Source organism: Eleutherodactylus coqui, chromosome 11 (assembly GCF_035609145.1).
Source record: "Eleutherodactylus coqui strain aEleCoq1 chromosome 11, aEleCoq1.hap1, whole genome shotgun sequence".
In the NCBI taxonomy this organism is placed as follows: Eukaryota; Metazoa; Chordata; class Amphibia; order Anura; family Eleutherodactylidae; genus Eleutherodactylus; species Eleutherodactylus coqui.
Genome location: NC_089847.1, coordinates 75718082 through 75744126, shown reverse-complemented (window position 1 = coordinate 75744126; position 26045 = coordinate 75718082). Strand labels below are relative to the sequence as shown.

At 41.2% G+C, this 26045-nt stretch overlaps 1 protein-coding gene across 2 annotated transcripts in view; it reads right to left on the bottom strand.

Moving 5' to 3' along the window:
• Nucleotides 1–6218: 6218 nt before the first annotated feature.
• CTCF (CCCTC-binding factor) overlaps nt 6219–26045 on the bottom strand; it is a 60849-nt gene continuing 41022 nt past the window's right edge. For both annotated transcript variants that reach the window (XM_066582656.1, XM_066582655.1), the window contains 9 exons: nt 20500–20670; nt 19954–20087; nt 19276–19396; nt 17022–17171; nt 14054–14214; nt 12503–12685; nt 11638–11785; nt 9097–9276; nt 6219–7657 (listed from right to left, as the gene is read on the bottom strand). In XM_066582656.1, the coding sequence (XP_066438753.1) occupies nt 7473–7657; nt 9097–9276; nt 11638–11785; nt 12503–12685; nt 14054–14214; nt 17022–17171; nt 19276–19396; nt 19954–20087; nt 20500–20670 (1433 nt within the window). In that variant the 3' untranslated portion in view covers nt 6219–7472. The remainder of the gene's footprint in view (nt 7658–9096; nt 9277–11637; nt 11786–12502; nt 12686–14053; nt 14215–17021; nt 17172–19275; nt 19397–19953; nt 20088–20499; nt 20671–26045) is intronic.

Genomic DNA, 26045 nt, shown 5'->3' with positions numbered 1-26045 from the left:
TTGCTTGCACAATGACCAGAAATGACTTCAACGCTGTCACCTGTCCGCCGACCATGTTGCTGTCGCCGATTACTGCTTCGTCCTCCGCTGGTGACTGCAGCGCTGATGCTCCTCACTGCGACGCTGCTGTCATAGAAGTGTTTCCCCACCGCGCTGTGCCTAGGACGCGGTCTGCTGGGTTTGCGGGTGTCTGCAGCTAACATAGCGGGCAATGAGTTTCTAGGGGCAAGACAGGGCTGCAAAACCAGCCTATACGGTGCTGGGGGTGTTAACGGCCTGTATCTTAGTACTACCCACACTTTCTGTGGCGTTAAGATACACCAGTGCCATACAAGAGTAGCAATGACGTGATTTCTAGCCAGAGAGCCGCGGCACCCTACCTGGGAATCACTGGTGCAAGGGTTCCAGTGTTATCGCAAATCCCCAAGGTAACAGCAGAACGCCAGCTGTCAGTCACAGCCAACTCCAGCTGCAGATAACATGGGCTCAGCTCCTGAACCGGTGCCAACTGTATGAGGTAAAAATAAAATCACTTCATGTGAACTACCTCCCACCCAGGGCATACATATACATCCTAGAGTGGGAAGGTGCTAAAAGACCTTGATCAAAAATAGTTCCTCCCACAAGCCATAGGCCCATTTTACACAGAACGAGGATTGCTCAAACGAGTTTGAGAGAGTTTTAAGCAATCATCTTTGCATAAGCATTAAGTAGCAAATTAGCTGCTCAAGAGTTAATGCAGGCAGAGGGGGATACTGCCGCGATAGCTCAGAGAGCAATGCAGCTGCTTGCAACGTTTTTTTTTTTTTAGCTGGTATCCCGCTGAGAACTGTCAGCAGGATAGTAGCTGAAAGAATTATATCAGTGGGTGGCACTGATAAGGCTAATTTCTAGCTACCTAGACATGAGCAATGCACAAACAGTGCATCATGGGCGTACGTTTAGACCCAATGATTTGGGCCTACTTCACACGGGCGACACCGCATCGCCGCGAGAAAATCGCAGCGATATTGCATCGCTGCACTGTATGATGTAGCTGCGATTTTCTCGCAATACCGCGATTTTGTAGCGCTACAAAGTTGCAAGTGACGCTACAAAATCACGCGACTTTGTATCACCTGCTACTGTCAAAGTTGCACAGCACCGCATGCAAACCGCCTTTTCGTGCGATGCAACAGAGGAAGGCTCCATAGAGAAACATGGGTTACAAAACCTAGCGTGTCGCGGGCATATCGCCGGACCTGCGAGGTTTGTGTGTCGTTTTGTAACATGTGTGAAGGAACCCGTAGGAAACCATGGGCTTCTCATACATGCGATTTGTAGCATCGTAGGAATGCTACAAAATCGCGCGACTTTGTCGCCCATGTGAAGGAGGCCTAATCGCTCAAAAGCAGTCTTTTGAGCAAGAATTGTTGCGTCTAAATAGGCTTTACAACATATGCAGTTTACCCCTTAGCAGCACGGGGGGTGGGGGGGTTATAGCAAACACCCACCTAGAACAGCTCCAATCAGCACCACCACTGATTTAATTTAAAAAATGCATAGGCCCAATGTCCAATGGGGCAGATTTGATTTGCAAGATCTGCAAACTGAATGCTACAATTTCCAGATGGAAAGAAAAGTCTGGGGCTTCTATTGGATCTATATTTAGGTTTTCAGGACAGGACAGAAAACAAAAAATGGCTGCACCCATTCATTGAGCCAATTGGTGCATAGAACGCCGCCAATCAGAGCAATCTTGTGCCAGAGCAGGGATTTCAATCCCCAGCACCAAATGGTTTATCAGCACTCATTAATGGCCAGAGCACCAGCAGCCAGCGTGTGGAACCCAGTGGCACCTGCTAGGTGAGTAACGCAGCTTAAACCGCTGGCAAAATGCATGCCAACGCTGCTAAAAACCACAGTTAACGCAACGTTAAAAACCGCTGCTTTCTGCTAACACCTGTTTGAGGGAGGCCTAAGAGATTGAGGACATTTCAGCACTCTAGAATTTTGCATTGTGGTGTTCATCATTTAATGTAGAAATGTATAAAATGTATGACCAATTGGAGATCTCTCTATAAACTGGTACGGTCAGCACTACATTAATTTGACTAGCGGATTTAAATCAGTCTAAAATTTTTAAAACATGTAACAACGTAATTCTTATGAAGTTTACAATGCTGGAGAATCAGTATTTACTGAAATATACATGAATTGTGACTGGCTTGCTTTGAGGTGCTCATAGGATGGCACTTCAGGAAACTCTCCCATTCAAAAGGAGCACTGTTACAATTATTGCACTTCTTGGCCTAAATACCCCCCCCCCCCCCCCCAGAAGTATTAGTGTTGCAGTCATGCCGCTTGCATGATGGGCATGCGACCACAGTTACAATCTCTACCTGTTTGACAGAGAGGAGTTGTAATTGGTTCACTGTGTACAATTTTGAGTGCTACATTGCCAAAGCATTACATCTAGTGGCAGACTGCCTTAGCTGCTGCAGTGGCACGCCCGGAGATTTTCTAGGACGAGTTCGACTGCCTATAGTGATATAGCCTGGAAATCTTCCGGGCTGTTTCACTATAGGACCGGCAGAGCACAATGCCATAAGCTGTGGCCTTGTGCTCTGCCTGCACAGACACACAGAGAACAGTGCAGGACTTTTGGCTTTTTAAAAACTCCCGCACTGCTTTGTTTACAGGTTGCCATGGAGACAATCAGCTTGTCAGAAGCTGGCTGATGGTCCCCGTGGCAGGGAGAGCTGGTGATCGGCTGTCAGAGGATAGGCGGGCAGCTTTTACAGTGGAGAACGAAGAAAACCTCTGAGCTTGCTGTTTAACCCTTTACATGCCATGGTCTGTGCAACCCCAGGATGTAAAGGGCTGACAAAGGGAGAGGGCTCCCTCTGTCAGAGGATAGCCAGGCACCAGCTCTTACAGCAAAAAAACAGCGAACACTGCAGCATGTAAGGGGCTGTCACCATTGGACCTCTGCAATGTGATCAGGGAGTCCTTGATGGGTTGCTGTGGAAGTCCCCTGAAAGGGGACCCCCCCCCCCCCAAAAAAAAAAGCCAAACACCAGCCATCTCCCTTTACTTTTTAATTTTTTATAAACAAATTATACATGTGGTATGCCTGCATTCGTAATGACCCAGGAAATGAAGTTAGTACATTATTTAACCCCTTAAAGACAGCGCCCCCTCTTTCATTCCCCCCCCCCTTTTAAAAGAATCATAACTCCTTTGTTCATCAACGTCATTGCTTGCTTTTTTTTGCATTGAGTTGTATTTTTCAATGTACTAATGTATTTAAAGTACCATATAATGTACTGAAACACTTTTACAAAATTCTAAGTTGAGTAAAACGGAAAAAAAAGCAAAACTGCATTTCTGCTGCTATTTTCAGTTGCCTTGTCTCCCAGAAAAAAAAGGCAATGAAAAAAGCGCTCAAAAAGTTGTATGGTATTCCAAATTAGTACTAACGTAAACTACAGGTCATCCTGCAAAAAATAAGCCCTGGCACAACTACGTCGACGGAAAAATAAAGTTATTGCGTGCAGAAGGTGCTGCAGAAAATAATTTTTTTTAAATGAAATGTCTGAAAAAAAAATACAGGTACTACAGCAAAAAAAACCAAAAACCAAAAACAAAAACACACACTATACCAGATTGGTATCGTAATAATTATACTGACCCATACAAGAAAGTTATCATGTCATTTTTGTTGCACTTTGTGCGCCTTAGAAACAGAACACACTGAAAGAGGACAATGTCTTTTTTTCAGACTGCGTTCATCATGTGGTGTAAATAATGGGCTACTTTGATAGATTGGAAATATGTATTTTTCTTTTAGGATTTAGATTATTATAGATATTGCAAAGGGAGGATGATTTAAAAGGGGTTGTCCCGCGCCGAAACGGGTTTTTTTTTTTTTTCAATAGCCCCCCCCCCCCCCCGTTCGGCGCGAGACAAACCCGATGCAGGGATAAAAAAAAAACAAAAAAACGGGTAGTACCCGAATCCCCGCACTCCGGTGACTTCTTACTTACCTTGTGAAGATGGCCGCCGGGATCTTCACCCTCGGTGGACCGCAGGTCTTCTGTGCGTTCCATTGCCGATTCCAGCCTCCTGATTGGCTGGAATCGGCACACGTGACGGGGCGGAGCTACGAGGAGCAGCTCTCCAGCACGAGCGCCCCATTCAACACAGAGAAGACCGGACTGCGCAAGCGCGTCTAATTGGGAGATTAGACGCTGAAAATTAGACGGCACCATGGAGACGAGGACGCTAGCAACGGAACAGGTAAGTGAATAACTTCTGTATGGCTCATAATTAATGCACAATGTACATTACAAAGTGCATTAATATGGCCATACAGAAGTGTATATCCCCACTTGCTTTCGCGGGACAACCCCTTTAAGCTTTTATAACTTTTTTTCCTCTTACTATTAATTTAATTTGATCTTTTTACTGTAAATTTACGTCCTGGAGCGGGAAACAGTTAATCTGCAGGGTGCACAGCATGGGGAAAAAAGAAATAAATATGTGGCAAAAACAGCTAATTTAGCCCATCTCACCATACAAAAAACGGAATAGAAAGGGATCAAAATTCTGCACAGACCAATAAATGGTACTAATAAAAAGTACAAAACAAATAATATATATACACAATATACAACTGCAAAATAAAAACCCTTACACAGCTGTTAAAAAAAAAAAAAAAAAAAAAATTATACTGCTCAGAGAACACAGTGAAAAATTAACAAAATCTGTGATTCTGGCATTTTTTTAAATCTTGCCCCTAGAAAAAAAAACTGAATAAAAAAAAGTGATCAAAATGTTAAATGTTCCTAAAAAAAAATTAATAAATAAAGACTAGAGTTTATCCGGTAAAAAACAAGGCCTTCTAGGGCTCTGGCAATGGGAAAATTTAATTAATACTGCTCTTGGAATGTGGCGACACAAAAGCAAACCTTAAAAAAAAAAAAAACAACAAATGTTTTAAATTTACAAAAAAAAGCAAAGAGGTATAAAGCTCGGTACCGCTGGAATAGTGTTGATTCAGAATAATTTTGTCGCATTTATACTGCATGCCGTAACAATTAAATTCAAAAAATGGGAGGGGGGGGGGGGGGGGGGGAATCTGCCAATCTCCCTACAAATTTTTTTTTAACTAAAGTTATGCAATACATTATATATACCCAAAATGGACACCATCAAAAGTACAACTTGTCCTGCAAAAAACAAGCCCTCATATGGCTGTCAATGAAACGTTATGGCCCTTGGAATGCAAATAGAAAATTAATTGAAATTAAATGATTGGTCCCAATTTACCCCCTTCACTTGCCGGTTTCTTACCACCCTGTCAGATCTACGAGGGCAGTTTTTTGTTTTTTTTTAAATGGGCCAGTCATGTCCTCATGTCAGCAGGGCTGCTGACTCCAATAGTGTCTCTTACCTTTACTCCCTCCCTTTTCCTCATATGGGATCCTCTTAGTTCCAGTGTGAGTTTGTCAGCTGAGCAGTTCCCACCATTCACGGTTTTTTTTTTTTTTTTTAAATCAGATAATTTTTCTTGAAGTTATATATTTTTCAATACAGTTGCATTGTAGTCCATCAAATCTGACATCACCAATTGACAGTAAGCAGTTGGGACCACCCCCTCCTGACAGTCACAGCTCTCGGAACGGTGTCTAAATGGGCATTTAGTTTCAACAATTATCGCTCAAAAGCCATCTTTTGTGCGCTACATCTTTAAGTTTTCTGCCTAATGATGGACTTGTGCTGAAGGAATGATTTCAAGCCGAACTGAACAGCTGATTAGACGGACCACACGCTGTGCTCTTCAGCGGATCGCTGATATCAGCTGATTGCATGGTCTCAGCTATCAGCCCCGCAGGCAGAACAAAATTTATTCAGAGGACAGAGGATGGTCTGTTTCCTGAATACAGCTCCTGGCAGCTCACAGGCCACTAATTGGTACTAATAGGAATTAATACCAATTAGTAGATTATGCAAAATGATTGCATCTCTGTGTCTAAATGCACCTTATGAAGAGCCTTTACCAGGGGTGGGAGGGGAGATATGCATTGTTGAACTCAGCAGGAACATGGCAGCAAAGTTCCACAGCTGGGCTTGCTGGCACAAGGACATGACTGCTTAAAAGACTTATCTGTAAGAGAAAACCAAAACAAACAAAAAAAACACACCACTGTACATACAATCAAAGAAACCATCAGGCAAAGTAATCCTACATTTTTATTAGCTGTACAGTAGTACATTCGCATTTGAAAAAAGCCTACTTTTTTGCCCATCACAATATTTTAACAATGAATCCATGTTGGCCTCTTAAAAAATGAATATCACAGGACAGAAGGTTATAAAATTAATTAAGGAAACCCATGAACAAAAGATCAGACTTTTCAAAATCTAAACACATATCTATTGAAAAGAAGTACATATAGTGAAAATTAAATTACAGGCAAAAGGAATGGAGTTTAATCTTAACATGATGTAATATATATTATGCATGAATCCTATGAAGTATATAAAGAGAAAAGTGTAAAAGAACTTTGTGTCAAAAATGTATGTAATTAAACATTGTCAAGAATAATATGGGAAATGGAGAAGACGACACAAACTACAACATTTAGTATTTGAGGATACTGGTTGAGATTTGCAAAATTTTATATTCCAAGAACATTAATGTAGATTTAATCTTCCCATGTCAGCAATTAAAATTAATCTGACTACTTCTTTCCACAGTTATTTAAACTTCTTGATAGAAAAGATTAAATGTAAAAAAGTTATTTACAGAATCATGTGTTGCACAACAAAGCCATAGTCTGGAAAAGAAAGTTGAAATAAACATTTAAGCATGCTATATATATACTCTAATGATGGACATCCATGTTTTGCAATCAGTTGTACTTCTGGGAACAATGGTTTAAGCCATAATTTTTTTTTTACAATAAAAATGTAGAACTAACAAGAATTTAAGTTTTCTTCAATGCAAACAGAATTCAATGTCCCCTAATGAAAACAGTTTACGCAAAATAGCTGACATTTGTCAGTCCATTTGCATTTGACATTTACCTTTTTACATATGCCTATTACCACTTTAAAATTGAAAGGATCTAATAAGAGAACAAGCTATTTCCTTTTTTTAAATTGAGAAAGACCCTTACATAAGATCTCAAGGCCAATACATAAAAATAAGCAACTATGAAATTAGTCACTTTTCCTTTAATGAAATCTCTAAAATGCCATCAACACTACATACAACTTCTGAGTCCATGATTTCACGTTTTCAGACACTGAAGACAGCATCCTTGGCCAATGTGCATAACCACTTTTCCCCTTACGGGTTTTTAAAAGTCCTTAAAATATACTGAAAGCAAAAGTTAACAAAAAAAAATTCACATAAAATAGAAGTGAGCCATTTAAACACAGCCCGGGCCAGTTCAATCAGAAGGCAATAAATCTTTCAGTTATCACCGGTCCATTGTGCTGAAAATCATTTCTGCAGTGAGATCTCCATTTGGAGCTTCAACTGTTGGAGCAGTTGGTGGAGCATCTACTACTACGTCCGCTTCCATGTCAGTTTCTTTCTTTACTTGTACTATAAGGTTTTCAATTGCTCCTGTACTTTGATCCTCCACTTGAATAACGGTTGAAGCTGTAAAAACAATATATATTACTATTGAGACATCATGAAGTTTTAAAGTCCAGCAAAACAGCAATTCTCTGTTCAAAGGAATCAATAGTCTGAGTGTGAAGAGATATAGTCTCACTGGAGGTTGCAAGCTTGCAGTCACTTAACCCAATAAGCACTCAGCTTTTTTTGCCATTTTTGTTTTCCTCTCCACTTTTATTGGTACATGGTGATCAAAAAAGCACAATTGTGACTTTTTTTTTTTACTCAACTACGTTCTCAGCGCAAAATAACTAATGTGTTACTTTGGAACAAACTTATGATCGCATTGATACCAAGTATGTTAGGTTTCATTTTTGATTTGATTATAAATGTAGGGGAATTTTTTTTAACATTACATTTTTGGACCCGAGAGAGGACTAGAACTTGCAATTATTTGATCGCTCCTGCAGTACAATTATTAACATAGTATTACATTATGCCACGATCTGACAGACGGCCTTATCAAATCATGTCAGAAGTATGGCTATAGGAAATCTGCAATGGCAGGCATGGAGCTCCCAGAAGACCTCCCAACTGTCATGGCAACTGAACAGCACCATGTGATCTTATTGGGGAGGTGGCTTGGGACTCCCAAACACCGGTTAGAGCATTTAAATGCTGCGGTCAGAAATAACAGTGGCATTTAAAGTGTTAATTAACATCCACAATCAGCGCGAGAGCTGTTCACTGTCAGCTGTAACAAACAGCCAGCACTCGCATTGCATGGAGAGGGATTGGCTCCCAATCCCCTCAATACTAACCCCACACACCAAGAACGTAACTGCACTTTTACATGCCAATTCTTGCTAGCATAAACCATTTTACACTTTTACTAACCAAAAACCCATCTTATTTTAAATAAATCAAAAACACATTCTTCAGCGAATCACAATTCTTGGGCACAACTTTCATACAGCGTTCTGATTACAGCCGGAAAAAAACAAAAACCTCCATCCCCAGGCTGTCCGACAGTCTCAGATCCCACACACTGCACTTGCAATTCTGGTCTGTGGAAACATGTGTAGGACACGCAATGATTCTTTTCACACCGACAAATGGTCTGTGTGGAAAAGCAGTCATGTGAATAGACTCCGTTCATTATGGGGCCATGTGCTGTCCGTGGAATATATGGCAGCACACAACCCAAATATAGAGCCATCTTAATACAGTTCTAGAGTGGTAAGCTTAGCTGTGGATGACAGTCTACAAGTCTTCTCACAGCTCTGCTGGAGTCTCCAAGAAGCATCATGGTTATTGTGAACCAGGCCATAATTAACCAGCAATGGCATTAAAATTCAAGAGCTGGTTCCTAGCCCTGGCCCAAGACTTGTCAATGCCTGTATAAATATAAACTAGTGCAATGAACTGTGTGTATATTTGTTGCCAGGTCTTTTGGTAACAGAATAACTGAATATACATACTTTGTTTTGGCTGGTTGGCTTTTCCTGGTGGCCTTCCTCTGCGCTTCTTAGCAGGTGGTGATAGTGCAGTTAGTGGCTGTTCTGGGTCATGCTCAAGGTCTGGTTCTATCTCAACAACAGGAATTTCATCATCCTCTTCCTCATCCTCTTCATCATCCAAATCTGGATCTGCATTATCCTCTAAAAATACAAAATCAGAATAAAACCTTCAGCACCAAGTAATTTGTAAATGAAAACCAATAAAGTGCATCTGCCAAAAGTCATGACTGGTCAAAAGGTGTGATCTGTGAATATCTGGGTCTGAAGATCACAGATGGTCTGCAAACCTTTCCACTAAGGATACAGGACAAGCTGTCCAGAATCTTGGTCCCATTTGACAAGCGAATTTTATAATTGGGTGCAAAGATTTAGTTTTATTCAACAAAGATCTTTTAAAATCCCTACTTAATTAACTCTTAATGGACGTGACCCACAAGCTCCCCCCCCCCCCCCCCCCCCCTCGTCACTTTAAAAGGTTTTTTTTTTTTTAACCCCTTCCCTCCCCATGACGTAAGGGTACGTCATGGGAGCAGGTTACTTCATGCAATATGACTACCCTTAAGTCATAGGGATAGCACGAGATAATAGCAGCGGGGGGCATTGGAGATGCGCCCACCCGCTGTTAACCCCTTCCCTGCCACGATCTAAGTAGATCACGGCAGAAAAAGGGTTCACAGAGGGAGCGCGCTTCCTCTGTGACTAGCCGGCTCTTGCGATAACATCGCGAGAGCCTGGCTGATTGCTATGGCAACAGGACGCCAGATACTGGCGCCCTGTATTGCCAGTACCCCAGATACCGGCGTCCTGTATTGCCAGTACCCAAGATCGCTGTAGTAAGCGATAAGGCATGGCAGGAGAGAAGTCCTGCCATGCCTTATCGTAGCAATATTCAGTGCTGCTGTGCAAGTCCCTCAGAGGGACACAGATTGTGTAAAAAGAAGAGAAAAATAAAGTACAAAAAAGAAAAAAGCATAAACGGTTTTAACTTTTTTTTTTACATATTAGCATAAAAACAAAACAAAAAAAAAAGCAGCCACATATTTGGTATCGACGTGTCTGTAACGACGTGTACAATAAATTCAACATGCTTTTTATCCTGCACGGCCAAAAGCGTAAAAAAAAAAAAAACTGAGACAAAATGATAATTTATAGCATTTTGCCTCCCAAAAAACGCAATAAAAGTGATTAAAAAAATGTGTACCCCAAATGGTAGCAATAAAAACTACAGCTCATCTCGCAAAAAATAAGCCCTCAGAGCTCCGTCCGTGGAAAAAAAAAAAAAGTTATAGGACTAGGAATGCAGTGAGTTTAGAAAAAAACAATACATTTCTTAAAAAAGGGCTTTTATTGTGGAAAAACCTAAAAAATTTTGGTATCGTTGTAACCGTACTGTCCCGCAGAAAAAAAATGGATCGTGTCATTTATGCTGCATAATAAACGCTCTAACAAAAAAAAAAATAAAACCACAGAATTGATGCGTTTTCTCTCCCTACGATTATTAAAAAAAATAAATAAATAGAAGTTTTACAATATAGTCTATCTAACCAAAAATGGTACCAATAAAACTACAGTTTGCCACGCAAAAAACAAGCCCTTATACGTCCGCGTCGACGGAAAAAAAAATAAATAAAAAGTTATGGCTGTTGAAAAATGGAGATGAAAAAAATACCAAAAATCGTTTGGTCCTCAACACCAAAATAGGCCATGTCCTTAAGGGGTTAATCCACCCAAAGAAATTCCACCACCTTTGGGAATTGATGGGTGGGGGAGGAGGGGTGGGCAATCTTGTTTTTACAGTGTACACTGCTGCAAAAAAACAAAAACAAAAACAAAAAAAAACAACAATATTCCATGGGTCAGTATGTTAGCTGATAAAAAATTTAAAATCTAAATTTGGTATAATTACCACTTTAATTTTTTTAATTTTTCCCCAAAGATGATGTTCTTTAAAATTATTTTCTGCCGCCATCTTCGGACATTCATACCTTTTAAGTTTTCCTTTGACAGATGTGTGAAAGCTGTTTTGCGGAACTTTCTGTAGTTTCTATTGGTACCATTTTTGGAGTACAAACGACTTTGATAGACAGGACTTTTATGAACGCATAAGGGGGTGGGGTGGGGGAATACATTTTTGATACCCTTTATGCTTTCTAATATAGGGAATTTGAACTTTGGATTATTTTAACGCTCAGAGTAAAATGCAATACCATACTGTTGCATTATACAGCATATTACAGTATATCAGCCCTGGGAGCTGGCGATGGCTCAAGACCCTGGAATACTGATTGGGGCATTAAAAGGATTAACAGACTATCAGTGTTAACACTTATTGCAGGTATTGTGGGCAGGCGCCAGCTGTTAGTTAGCCAACACCTGCATTGTATGGAGTGGAATTGGCTACTACATGCAAACCCTGAGCCACCAGGATGTAACTGTATGTCATGTTGTGTTACAAAGGGGTTTAACCTGTTATATACTTTTGATTAACTTGCCAATTCTTACCACTATCAGTTGATCCCTCTTTTTTGGAGCGCATCTTCCTTTTGCGTCCACGCTTCCCTTTTTTATGCACTACTTCACCATGTCCTCCATTCTCTCCATCTGTACCATCAGGGCCGGTGCAATTATCTGCATGCCGTGACATTGTATTCTGAGGGAAACAAAAGTTTAGAAATGGCCATTACTGTATTTACATAGCTAAAATTTTAAACAAAAAATGTGCTTTAAACTAAAGCAATTTTCGTAATTATTTCATCAAACTAACACTTATATTACAAATTTTCTTCACTTCCTTATTAAAGAAAAAGGTCTCCTCTTAACCCATAAGTGAACAAGCCTCTTTGCACCTTAATGCCCAAGCCAAAAATTTGGAAATCTGACATGTGTCATTTTAACATAGAATAAGGCCGCCTGCAGACAGCCGGGTCGGATCCGGCTGCGAGAATTCTTGCAGCGGGACCCGACCCAAGTGTCTGCAGAGAGCAGCGTGACACTCACCTGCTCCCGCAGCCCCGGCTCTTTCATGTGCCGGCTGCCGGCGCATGCGCAGAGCGGAGGCCGGTGAGTGACGTTTCTGTGCGGGTGTCGCAGAGACCCGCACAGAAATAGAGCATGCCACGTTTTGCGCGGCCAAATCGCGGCTGTCTGTATAGGATTGTGTTTGTTAACGCAATCCTATGGCAGCTTTGAGGGGCAGAAATTCAGCGGGAATTTCCGCCCATCTGCAGGCGGCCCAACTCTGTAAAGGAGAATTTAATGCTCAAGCAGTTAGAAGCTTAAGAATGTGACTCTTCTGTTTCATGGATGCTGGATCCTTTTGTTTTCCTCTAAAAAGGGGGAACGTTAATTTCGATAGAAAACAGCTTACCCTTCGCGTAAAGGTTTTCCCACACTTCGAACACACAAACGCAGCCGGAACAAAGCTAGGATCGTGGTATCTCTTGAAATGCATGTCCAGAAGCTGCTTCTGACGGAACGTTTTGTCACAATGGCTACACGCATATGGTTTCTCACCAGTATGGGTACGTTTATGCATTATCATGTGGCGCTCCTGAATTAAACAAATAGTATAATAAGATTCCTAAGGTAACAATTGTATCATAATTCAATTCAAGCAAATTAACTTTATAATATCCTCTCCCCCATTTCCTCGAGTGGAGTTCAGGTCAAATTGAATTTAATTGAAATACAAATGCACACACGAAAAAGGCACAGAAATCTGAGACTAATATGTACCAGACAAGATGAGCAGAAGTGTAAATATTTAATTAGCCCACTAGCAAGGAATGTGGCAGCTTCATAATCTCTACATTGGTGCTAGGAGTTCACAGGCCTGTGTCCGCTCTCCTTCAGACCTGCAAATAAGGAAAATGAAACAATACCTCTGCAGCGCCATCTATTGGATGGCAGCATTCCTTCAAATCAATGTATGAATTTTCCTAAGCCTTTAAAGCAATGATTGGGAAAAGCACCCCTTCTAGGTGCCCATTCCTTTGGAAAAGACTCTTCTCCACACGCACACCCCAGGGGTGCCCTCCACTAGGACACCCCTCCTGACCTCCTTCAGACCTTTCATATTCTTTACTGATACAAGAACACTGCTCTGAGGTTCAGTCCATTCTTGAAATAATGATCGTAAATGTACACTCCCAAATTGTTCTGTGATGCTGTGACTTAAAGTTGCACTACAGTATGATAACTCATCTGTTCCATGCTGTGTCTGTGACTAGAAAAGATTTACCATAGGTAGTTCAGTCGTTCCCTCTCTAATTGTGTGGCGATGAGATCATATCCTTGCTCTCAGTTTTTGCCCTGTTTCTCCAACATAAATGCTCCCAACAGGACATTCCCCACACCGTATCAGGTACACAACATTGGACGTGGAACATGTGAATGTCCCCAGGATCTTCTAGCCCTGCTGTGTGTTGGGGATTTGTATCCTGTGAGCAGGGTCATCGGGTCACAGCCCCCCCTGCTCAGTGTAGGATCATCTTGTCTGGTACATATTCGTTTCAGATTTCTGTGCCTTTTCATGTGTTTACATTTGTATTTATGTATGCCCCATCCAAGTCTGTCATTTGCCTGAGGAAGGATTCTGAGAGGATCCTCATGTAAAAACACACAAGACAGTATAGTACTTGTTTGCCATTTGAAAGTAGTGATATTGGTTGAAGCAAAAGAGAAAAAGATCTGCTAGAAAATGTTTTGTTAGCAGTTTAAGCTCTTAATCTTTATTTGTATAGTGCCAATTTATTCCGCAGCACTAACATATATGGGAGTGTGGGAGGAAATGAACACAAAACATGGGAAGAATAAAGACCCCATACACATATTGCCCTCAGTCAGATTTGAACCTAGGAACCTTTGCTGCACATTGATTAAAATTATGTTACATACCACATGTAATCAAACAAGTTACCTGTCTGCAAGCATATTCACACTGGTCGCATTTGAATCTTTTTTCGTTTTTGTGAGACTTTTGGTGCTGAATGAGAGCATAACGCTCATGGAAGACTGTATCACAATAGCGGCACTTCTTGCCTTGCTCAATGAAGGAATGCTGTTTACGTAGATGAACACCTTAAATCAAGAAGTATTAAGGACACAATTAAAAAAAGTGCAAAAATTTAAAACGAGATGGCCAAGCTTACTTTGAAATATTTAATCTCAGAATAGCAGAGTTGCTTCATACACTTAGAGCATTGCAGAGCTTGTGTTTTTAAGCTCAGAGTATGCAATATTTTGCTTAAATGTGCTCCTTTGGTTATTGTAACATTTGCATAGTGGAATATTTAATACACTCACATATGACAAATGTGGTGCAGTCTTATCAAAATAACTGTGTCCTCCTGTGTTTGCATTATGTAACTATAGTGACCACTACGCCTCACACTCAATCACCAAATCAACTGGATGGCAATAGAAGTAACCCAGCACACACTCTTATAAAAGCTGCCTAAAAAGGAAGTAGTGTTGTGATTGGCTGTTATGGGCAACAAAGACCTTTTATTTCTTATACTGCTGAGGTAAAATAAAAGCTATGCTGCGATTGGTTGCTATGTGCAAGAAAAATGTACTTTTCACAGGTGTGGGGTGCTGAGCTAATTTTCCATGTTTACCCAGTACCAAACTTCATCGTAATGTTGTTTACCAGGAAATATTTTAAATTAGATGCACTAAGAATAAAATAAAAACTTGAAGGCTATTGAAAAATTCTGCTAATGTCTAGTATGCCAGTAAGAGCCATGAAAATTGCTGGTTTAGCAAATATATTGTACCATCTGACTCATGTGTTTAACCCCTTAATGACGCGGCCATTTTTCTGTTTCCATTTTCGTTTTTTCCTCCCCCCTTTAAAAAAAATCGTAACTCCTTTATTTATCCATCGACGTCGCTGTATGAGGGCTTGTTTTTTGCGGGACGAGTTGTATTTTTCAATAGTGCTATTTAAAGTACCATATAATGTACTGAAAAACTTTTTAAAAAGTCTAAGTGGAGTAAAATGGGAAAAAAACGACATTTCGCCATCTTTTAGTGCGTCTTGTTTTTACGGCGCACAAACGGCAACAAAAAAAAGACATAACTTTATTCTATGGGTCGGTACGATTACTAGGATACCAAACTTGTATAGTTTTTTTTTCACTATACTCTTTTTTTTTCAAAGACATTACATTTTTTTCAATTATTTCCTGCGGTCATTTTGTGCGCGCAATAACTTTTTTATTTTTGCGTCGACGTAGTTGAGCAAGGTCTCACTTTTTGCGGGATGTCCTGTAGTTTACGTTGGTACCATTTTGGAATACATACGACTTTTTGATCGCTTTTTGTTGCATTTTTTCTGGGAGACAGGGTAACTAAAAAAGTGCATTTCTGGCGTTCTTTATTTTTTTTTTCGGATGACGTTCACCGTGCGGGAAAAATAATGCGCTACTTTGATAGTTCGGACGTGGCGATACCAAATACATATTTTTTTATTTATTATTTAGATTTTTTAATAATAGATATGACAAAAGGGGGGTGATTTAAACTTTTACAACTTTTTTTTTTTTTTTCAAATGTAAAAAAAACAATCAATAAAGTTTTTTTTAATTACTTTGAAGTCCCCCTGGGGGACTTTAAGATGCGATGCTTTGATCGCTCCTGCAGTATGACGTAATGCTATAGCATTACATCATACTGCTTTTTTACAGGCGGTCTTTCAAGCCACCCTGTGTGGATGGCTTCATAGGCAGTCTGTTAAGGCAGCCCTGGGGCCTTTCATTAGGCCCCCGGCTGCCATGACACCTGCACGGCTCCCCCGATCTCACTGCGGGGGGGCCGTGCGGGACCCCCGAACATCGTTCGGGGGATTTAAATGCCGCTGTCAGAATTGACAGCGGCATTTAAATGGTTAATAGTCGCGATCGGCCGCGCGGCCGCTCGTGGCTATTGCCCGCGGGTGTCAGCTGTTATAAACAGCTGACGCCCACACTGTATGAAGAGAGGTTGCATCGCAACCTCTATTCATACATACCCCGCGGCCACAGGACGTACCGGTACGTCCTTGGTCGTGAAGGGGTTAATAAAGATATTTTCTCACAATTCTAGTTCACCGCACAGGATCAACATAGTATTTTCATTGCACGTGTCGCCACATTTGCCATCATCCAAGCGGTGTTCGTTCTCATAAGAGGTTTGCAGGGAAAGAATTTTTCCACTCTGGATTTATTTTAATTTTATTAAAGGGACTGCCCAGTTACCAGGCAGCATTACTACAATAGCCGTTTTAAAAGGAAAACGGCAGTACTCACCAGTCCTGCCAGCGATTGTGGAAGAGCACGTCAGGGCAAGTCACCTCACTGCCGCAGTGTCACTGTCTGTTCTCCTGGCATCTCAAATCCTGGGCACCACGATACCAGGAGTTCAGAACGGTGACGCTGCAGGCATGTGGTGTCCATTCCACAAACATCAGAAGAATCACTGACCTGATGCACTGGATTGCCAGGCCTGAGACTGGGCAAGTAACTTTTTGTTAAATTTTTTTTTTAACTATGCTTATTAAATTTTAAAAGCACTGAAGATGTTTAAAAAAAAAAAAAAAAAGTGTTTTCTTAACTGGACAACACTCTTTTAGCGCATGTCTGCAGCCATTAGACTGAGTGTCAAGAATGAACCACAGAAGGTTACACCATCTTTGACAAGACGCCTCAGGAACTGTTACCAGACATATGCCTGCAACAGATGCCACTGTATATGCACAGGTCCCCAAGAGGAAGACAAACAAAATATATATAAGATTTTTTACCCCTTGCATGAAGTATAAAGAGACCATTGCTGAAATGGATCCTTTACAGCGTTCAGTCAAGACCAGCTAAAGCACACAGTCGGGCTTAAGTGCCTAAACTTACCCAAGTCACTTTTCCTCGCAATAACTGTATCACAGTGCGGACAGTGAAATTTAGCAACGTTCTCAGTATGCTTCTGTAATATATGCATTTTCATCGTTCCACTTTGGGTAAAACGTGCATGACAAATATAGCATTCGTATGGCTTTTCACCTAGAAAAGATATTAAAGATTTTCAGAACACTAGCAAAGAGTATCAAAATCGAGATACAAGAGTCCTAGCCCGTGAGACAGTAATTCAATGATTTTTTCCTCATCAGGTAACTTGGAAGAATACACAATGTTTTAGGTATTATACAACTAATTATGCTGACTTTTATACATCAAGAAAAAAAGTTAGTTTCTCTTGCAATTTTAAGTTAAAAAAAAAAAAAATACGACTAAAAATCCTTAACTGTCTTGTGAAACTTGCCTGGCGCTCCTCAGCTTGAAATAGGAGCTTCAGGTCTTTAATTACTTTCTCCATCATTTTTTCAATAAGATCTTGGATGATGTATCATGAAAAAGTGAGCTCTTGGTCCACATCTTACCTCAGAAAAAGTGTCCTAACTATGTTAAACTCTTATTGCTACATTCTCCATCAGGTGTGCACAAGCTGTGGCCTGGGGGCCACATGCTGCCCGTGATGCAATACTATGCAGCCCCCCCAACCATGTGGGTAGAGAGATTCTTGTCCATTTGTGACTGATTACATGTAGATTAAGTGACAGGAGAGTTGCATACAGCTCAGGAGCAGGGATGGGCAAGAAATAACTTTGCATTGTGTCGCCATCTCTGGGTCCACAATATATCAGAACAGGGTCCCTTGACACCTTGTCTGGCATGCCAGAAAGGAGTACGAAAGGGGTGATCTATGCATTTAGTTCTTGAGATTGGAGTTTGGGGAATTGTGAAATGCCAAGCTCTTACACCATCCATAATATATAGTTTCCTCCTTCCTGGATTAATGATTTTAGGTCCTTTTGTCCTCCAAACTCCTGACAACGGAGTGTCCCAAAAGTGGAACTTTTAAAGAAACTAACTTATGGCATTCAAAAGCACGTGCCATAACAGAAAGCAACACGCTTTTGCATTTTATTGCAGGCACAAAGAGGATATATATCAGTCAGCCATAATACAGGGTCTTGTAAGATGGCTCAAGAAAGGACAACTGGAGAACCAGCAACAAGAATAAGGGCGCCCAAGTCTCACTGATGCAAGAGGGAAGTGAAGGCTAGCTCATGTGGTCCAATGCAACAGAAGAGCTTCTGTAACACAAAGTGCTGAGAAAGGGTCAAGGATCAATAAAAACTGCATAATCTACTGAACATTATAGTGTAGATCATGTGGATGTCTAGTTGCATGTGCATTGCTTACCCAGGGAAGAGATGGCACTAAAAAGAAAGCAAGCTGGCAGTGATGCTGCTGGACAATATGGTGCTGAGAAACCTTGCAACTATCATTCATGTGGATGTCATTTTGACATGCACCACCTTCCTAAACATTGCTTACGGTCCAAACACATGACTTCCAAGAAAAGTAGTGCACAACGGCACTGTCCTTTCAGACTATCGCACCCTGACAAATTGCAAAAATGGTTTTGTTTTATGTATGGTTTGAGGAACATGACAGTTCAAGTGTGTTCTGTGCCACCGAATTCCCAGAACTCAATTCAATTGAGCATCTGTGAAAACATGCTGGAAGAAGCAAGTCTGATCTATGGAGGCACCATTTCACCTATTAGAGGACTTGAAAGGAACAATAAACCAGCCAGACACAGGACAGTCAGGGGTTGAACATGTATAGGGAATGCAGAACATTTAGAGGTTGATTTAAGATGAGAATTCATAAGAAGAAAATAGCATTGAAGTGAAAGCAGGGCTGAGAGGAGGAAATTGCTGGGATTTTTGTAAAAGAAATAGAGTTTCTTTTAAGGATTCGCTGCTGATGGCTTTGTACTAGACAACGCGTAATGTTTCAGGTCAAAAGAAGCCCATGCCATGAAAGTTCAGAGCAACCTTGGCAGCACAACCGTCACCTGCACAACATTAGGTAAATGGTTTAAATGTTATGGCTGATCAGTGTATAACAGGCAGTTTTCCACACAACCACTCAGCATTTTGCAAAATCAGCCTACTGAGTGGGAAAATCAGCTTTGAAAACACATTGCTCTAAGACCAAGGCCGAAAAGGCATCAAGCCACAGTGTTACGTGCAAAATAGAAAGGGATTGGTGGTGGTGGGGTGGGGGGGGGGGGGGGGGGGGGAAGCAAAAATACCTGAATGAGTTCTCATATGTCGCTTCAGTTTGTAGGTGTCTCTGCTGGCGTAACTGCACAAACTGCATTGAAAAGGACGCTCCCCAGTATGAGAACGGATATGTCTCTTCAGCTTGCTTACCTAATCAAAAAAAAAGGACAAAAACCATGTCATTTTTAATCGTAATTATAAGGCCACAATGCATTACAATTATTTTGTTTAGCTAAACCCAGAAGTGGGTCATAAAAAAGCATAAGGCTGAATGCACACGGGCTGGTCGGGGTCCGCATGTGGAATCAGACCCTGCCTGCAGCTGCCATCCATGTATAAGTGCTGTTTTTTCTTCTGTACTGCTGATGGCACGCACGGCGAGCCGTCAGTTATACACAATACAGAATTATTTTTTAATCCGCCTTCTTTTGCCGCAATTGATTGACAATCATGCACTTAACCACCCGTCAGTTTTCCTGTGTAAAAGGGACCCAAGACATGCAGATTTGGCTGCAGCGATGTTTTCCACTACATGTGAATTCACCCATATATTTCTTTTAGAGCAAATTCTGTTTTTAGCACACATGGTGGTGGTGTATGTGTGTTGCTGCAGCTTACACATTTTAAAGACATCACTGCATTTTCTGCTGTTTTTAATTAGCAGTGGAAAGTTGTTGTTTTTTTGTCCAATTGAAAAAGCAACTTACTTCAACACTGGCATAATCACACATGGAACATTTAAAAGGTTTCTCGTGAGTATGTTTGTAACGACGGTGTCGGACCAATTCGCCACTTGTCACAAAGGCCATGTCACAGTCTGGGCACTTATGAGGCCTAGTACCTAATAAAATGAACATAAAGAGTATGAAAAGGACATCACTGGAAAGTTCTGTACAGAAACATAAACCAATAAGATACTTTCTCTTAAATAGAAAAAAAAGGGGAAGTAATTCTGTTTAAAACATAAAACTGGGCAAAGTAACTAGAGCAGTAGCAATTTTAATAATGAGTTGTTTTAGAATTTGTCACAAGAAAGAGTTTGATAGTTTGATGCCATATCAGCCAACAGAAAAGCGGGTTATTGCTCCAAGTACTGTCTAGTGGTACCAAACCTTTCTTACTGCCAGCAATTACATTTGCTTCTCAGCTCAGACATTCCATTTTGTTGTTATTTATAAAGACTGCCAGTTTGGGCAGCATAGACCTGAATAATGTAAAGAGAAGTATATATCATCCACATGATTAAAGCTAACCTGTATGGGTGTTGAGATGGTTTCTAAGCAAAGTAACCGTTCTAAAAGCTCGCCCACATAAGTGGCATTTGTGAGGTCGTTCATCAGTATGACTCTTCATATGACGATCAAGGTTTGAACGTCTAGGACAGGTATAGCTACAAAGTTCACATTGGAAAGTCTTCTTTACACCTGAAAGATTAAAAAAAAAAGAAAAAAAAGTTAAATGAAAAATATAGTTTTAGCCCAACTTAGCAATGTAGTTCTTTGTGGTAAAGATAACTCCTGTTGGCAAATGATTACTGTAGAGGAGAGATGCTCCCAAGTCATAAGATAGTACTTCCTAATCGCCTGCTCCTTTAGAGCCACTCGTCTGCCCACACTGACAGCAGCGGTGACTTGGCTGTTCAGCCATCTCGAATACAAAACACCAAACCTAAAAAAGGGGCATCCAGTATATAGAGCACTGTCCAATAGGTTCTGGGCTGTGTGATCTGTATACGGGTTATCATCAGGTCGAGTTACTTGTCCCTCGTTGCAGGTGGGCCAAATCAGAGCACAGAAGGAAGCTCCTCCCTCAGTCAGGACATTTAAAGCAGTTTGTCAGATTTACCTCCGATCGCTGCAACATGAGCAGGCTCTGCTCAACCAGACAGAAAAAGGAAAGCTTTCACTTAATAGTTTTTATTTTGAGTACATTCTTTCTATCCCATTTTCTTTACATGACTACGGGGGCTGCCATCTTCCAAGCTGCAGTTCTAAGCAATTAGAGATAGTAGCAGCCATAGACAAATTATAGAGGTTACCTTTCATTGTAATCCAGCCTGTGATAAAGATGCCTGCTTAAATGTTCTCTCTATGCAACTGGAAGAGTCAAGACGATTAGGGCTTAGTGGTCAGCATGAAAACTACAGAATTTTATAGAGGTTTATTTAGTTTGAAGTTTTACATTTAGAGCCAAATCACTTAACCCTTTAGTGACAGCTTTTCCCCCCCATTTTCGTTTTTTCTTTCTTTTTTTTTAAAATTGTAACTCTTATTAATCCATTGATCTAGCTATACGAGGGTTTGTTTTTTGCTGGACGAGTTGCATTTTTCAATATTGCCATTTAAGGTACAATTTTATGTACTGAGACACTTTTTAAAAATTCTAAGTGGAGATTAATGTGAAAATAATTTTAAAAAAAACAAACAAAAAAAAAAACTACATTATGCCATGATAATTTTATTCTATGGGTCTGTACAATTACTACGATACCAAAAATTTTGTTTCTAACTTCTGCGCACAATAACTTATTTTTCCCATCGACGTAGTTGTGTGAGGGCTCATGTTGTGCGGTACGTCCTGTAGTTTCCATTGCCACCACTTTTGAATATATGACTTTTCGATTGCTTTTTATTACGTTTTTTCTTGTCGACAGGGCAATTTAAAAAAAAAAAAAAGGGCATTTTTGGCTCCCCCCTTCCCCCGGACAACGTTCACTGTGCAGGGTAAATAACGAGTCACTTTGATAGATCGGACTATTATGGACGCAGCAACAAAAAATATGCATTTTTGTTTTTTTTATATTTTATTGTAAGTATGGCAAAATGTTTTTTGTTTTTAACGATTACTTTTTTTCCCCCTTTATTAAAATGAGTAAAACCAAGTTGTTGTTATTTTTACATTTTCTTTTAGTCCTCCTAGGTGACCATCATACTGCAATCTGACAGGCAGCCCATCAGGCCACCCCACAGGGATGGCTTGATAGGCATACTGCTAAGACAGCCCTTGGGCCTTTTTTTTTTTTTTTTTTAAGAAGGCCCCCGGCTACCAAGACACCAGCATGGCTCCCTGCAATCTCATCATGGTTCGGGGGATTTAAATATCAGAATTGACAGCGACATTTAGAGAGAGTTAACAGCCCCGATCGGCTGCGTGGTTTGTCAGGGCTGTTGCCCGCAGGTGTCAGCTGTAAGAAACAGCTGACACCTGCAATGTATGGAAGGAGATAGCAGCCCTCCATACACGTCCTGCAGCCACAGGGCGTAAAAACACTATGGGACTGTTACTAAGGGGTTAAAATAATAAAACAAACTGGCATTTACCCTTCTTATTCCTTGCGATCCAGTGCTGCAGCCCCATGATTCTCCTGGTCTGTGGACAGCGAAGGTCAGGTAACCATTGCCTGCCAATTAAAGGGGTTGTCCCGCGAAAGCAAGTGGGGTTATACACTTCTGTATGGCCATATTAATGCACTTTGTAATGTACATTGTGCATTAATTATGAGCCATACAGAAGTTATTCCCTTACCTGTTCCGTTGCTAGCGTCCTCGTCTCCATGGTGCCGTCTAATTTCAGCGGCTAATCGCCCGATTAGGCGCGCTTGCGCAGTCCGGTCTTCTCCCTTCCGAATGGGGCCGCTCGTGCCGGAGAGCTGCTCCTTGTAGCTCCGCCCCGTCACGTGTGCCGATTGCAGCCAATCAGGAGGCTGGAATCGGCAATGGAGCGCACAGAGCCCATGGTGCACCATGGGAGAAGACCCGCGGTGCATCGTGGGTGAGGATCCCGGCGGCCATCTTACTAAGGTAAGTAAGAAGTCGCCGGAGCGCGGGGATTCGGGTAAGTACTGGACGGTTTTTTTTTTTTAATATAACATGCATCGGGGTCTTGCGCCGAACGGGGGGGCTATTGAAAAAAAAAACAAAAAAAAAACGTTTCGGCGCGGGACAACCCCTTTAAGGCCCAATGTCCACGGGCAGATTTGATTTGCTGAATCTGCGTGGGACACCCGAACAGGAGATCCACAAATCAAGCCACCCATAGTTAATAATGGGCATCCACAAATGAAAGCATGAGAATTTGAACTGCGGACCTTTCGGTCCGGGAGAAAAATAATCGCAGCATGCTCCATTTCAGTACAGTTCCGGCACGAACTGCTTCCATTGACGTCAGTGGAAGCCGTCCGATATGCGGCCAGTCCGCAATTAAATCAGGAGATTTTTTTTGTGTAAGTATATCGGTCTGCACAGACTTTGCTGCCTGCCTGCACAGGTATGCAGGGTCAGATTTCGCTGTGTGCTCCCGCACTCAGTATCCGACCTGCCCATGGACATGAGGGCTAAGAGTCCACAAGGTCACTGAGATGTCAGGAGTTCAGAACGGTGACCCTGTGACCTCGCAACTGGCAGGCAGCGGTCACCTGACTTTTGCTGTCAACGGAGACTGGAAGAATCGATAGTCTGCAGCGCCGGGGAGAGCAGGCGCCCATTTGTGTTGGTTTTAAATAATTTGGCTCCAGAATTTAAAGAGTGAATTTCAAATCAGACATCTTTATAAAAGGTGTTATTTTTAGGTAATTCTTAATAATGAGCCACTTGGGACATCAGATGATCAGTTGCTGACGCTGACAGTGGGTACCTGAAAACAGTGTACTGAGCAGCAACAGATCGTCTGCAGTTACCAGTGCTAAGTTCCCATTAACATCAGTGAAAGCTGTGCCTAGAAAACCAGTTTAAGTTGTTTTTAAAAGGAGTGTTCGCATCTCGGCTATACACAACCCTGATGGAATTACCAATCTAATAGGCAGCTTGGCTATGGCGTTTCCAAAACTCTAAAAGGAGTTCCGCAAACAATGTAGCACAGCAAGTTACACAAAGGAGAGGGGGAGGGGAGAAAAGGAGTTTAAAAAAAGTTTATTAAATTATACTGTGATCTCACAGGCAGTCTATCGAGCCATACCACCAGGTATGGCTTGATAGGCAATCTGCTATTGCAGACCTGGAGGCTTTCAGAGGGTCCCCGGCTGCTATGGCAACCGCATGGCACCCCGCGATCTCATTTTATTTTTTACCTTTCATCATTTTCTCAATCTCATTAGGTTTACTCTCAATTGTGTTTTACGGGTTTTATATATAAAATGTCTTTACAATTATAACACTTATAATTTTTTAAAAGGTTTTATATTATTTTTTAACTTGTTTTTTTCCCAATATCTCCTGGCTAGTCTATATGAAATGATTTTATTTTACTACACAGTTTATACCTTTTATCATATTATCTATATTATAATGCGAGGGTCCCTTTTCATATAGGACTCCCTTTGTATATATGACTTCACTTATATTTTTATTTCTATTTAAACCCAATACCCCAGATCCAATTTATCATTTCATATAATTTGCATAACAATCAGTTTAGATTCTGGTTGTTTTTACCTTCACCTTTACTTTTTCGTATTAAGTTTTTAGAATGTTATTTGGACTATTTTTTGGTTTTAGTGCATGGTTTGTCTTGTTCAAATCAAAGTACATCTAAAATATTAATAGTGTGGTTGCGCCCACCATCGATGCGCACGCATCAGGTCAATGTGCTGCACGCTTGATGTTGGCGTCCTTACAGTAAAACAAGTTTGGGTGCCATGTTTCTCACCAAAGCGATTACAGCCATCCCTCACGCAACCTCTCTCGATATATTACCTCAGTAGTTTTATGTGCTTGAGAAGGGAGAACTATACTCCAAAACACATTGCACTGTCCGTTTTTGGCAGTTTTCACCTGATCAAGTGATTCCTGGAAAACCAACCAAGACCTTATAACACCGATTATAAGGGGGATTATAAGGGGTCCGGGCATCTCAGCCCCCCCCTCACCCTTTAAGTACGTACCAGTTTTGTTCATTTGACACAATTCTATACACCCTTTTGCGATGAAGTTTGTGTTCTTGTTACTCATGTTTTTGCATCAGGTCTACGGGGACCACAGGTGTGACCGTCTGCCAGGAAGGTCGGGCCGCCCACAACAGGCAAGTCCTCAATTTTTTTTCTCTGTTTTTTGGGAGGAGAATGAACGAAAACAGCAATTCTGACCTTTAATGTTTACTTTATTAATACTGGGGAAAACTACATTTTTATAGTTTGGGTGATTACGAACGTAGTGATACCTATTAAGTGTATTTTATTATTTCCATAAAAGCGGATTGTGTGGAATTTAACCACACACTTTGTCTCTCAAGGGAATTTGATGATGCAAATACTGCACTACTTATGTAGTATGCCTTTAACAGCTTTCTTATAGGCTGTCGTACATAACAGACCTGGAGGCCTTGATCAAGCCTTCAGTTACCATAGCAACCCAACAACTGCAGGGAGCCCTCTAAGCCACTTGCATGCCAAGGTCATTTTTGACTCCAGTGTGTGAGAGGTTAAACAGTCCGGATAAGAGCTTTCACCACTCCCAGCAATTCGATAAGGAGACCAGCTGTTCGTACAGCAAGCTCCAGCTCTTGCCAGCCCAGGCCTCCTGTGCCAGCTTCAGACTATGCAACTATGGTGGTACAGCAGCCTAACCCAAGGCCCCTTGATGACAGTCCTTGAAGTCACATGGCTGGCCACTAAGGTGCTAAATGAAAAATTTATATTAGGCATAATAGCATATATAAATGAGAAGTGCTCTGTGACACTGGGGTGGTTAACGAAAAATCAGAATGCTGGAAATTAACAGTATATCCGGCTTGTGGTGGCGTAGATGGGCTTCACCATGCAACAGCCCTGCAAATCCACTCAACTGAAGGGGTAGTACTTTAAAAA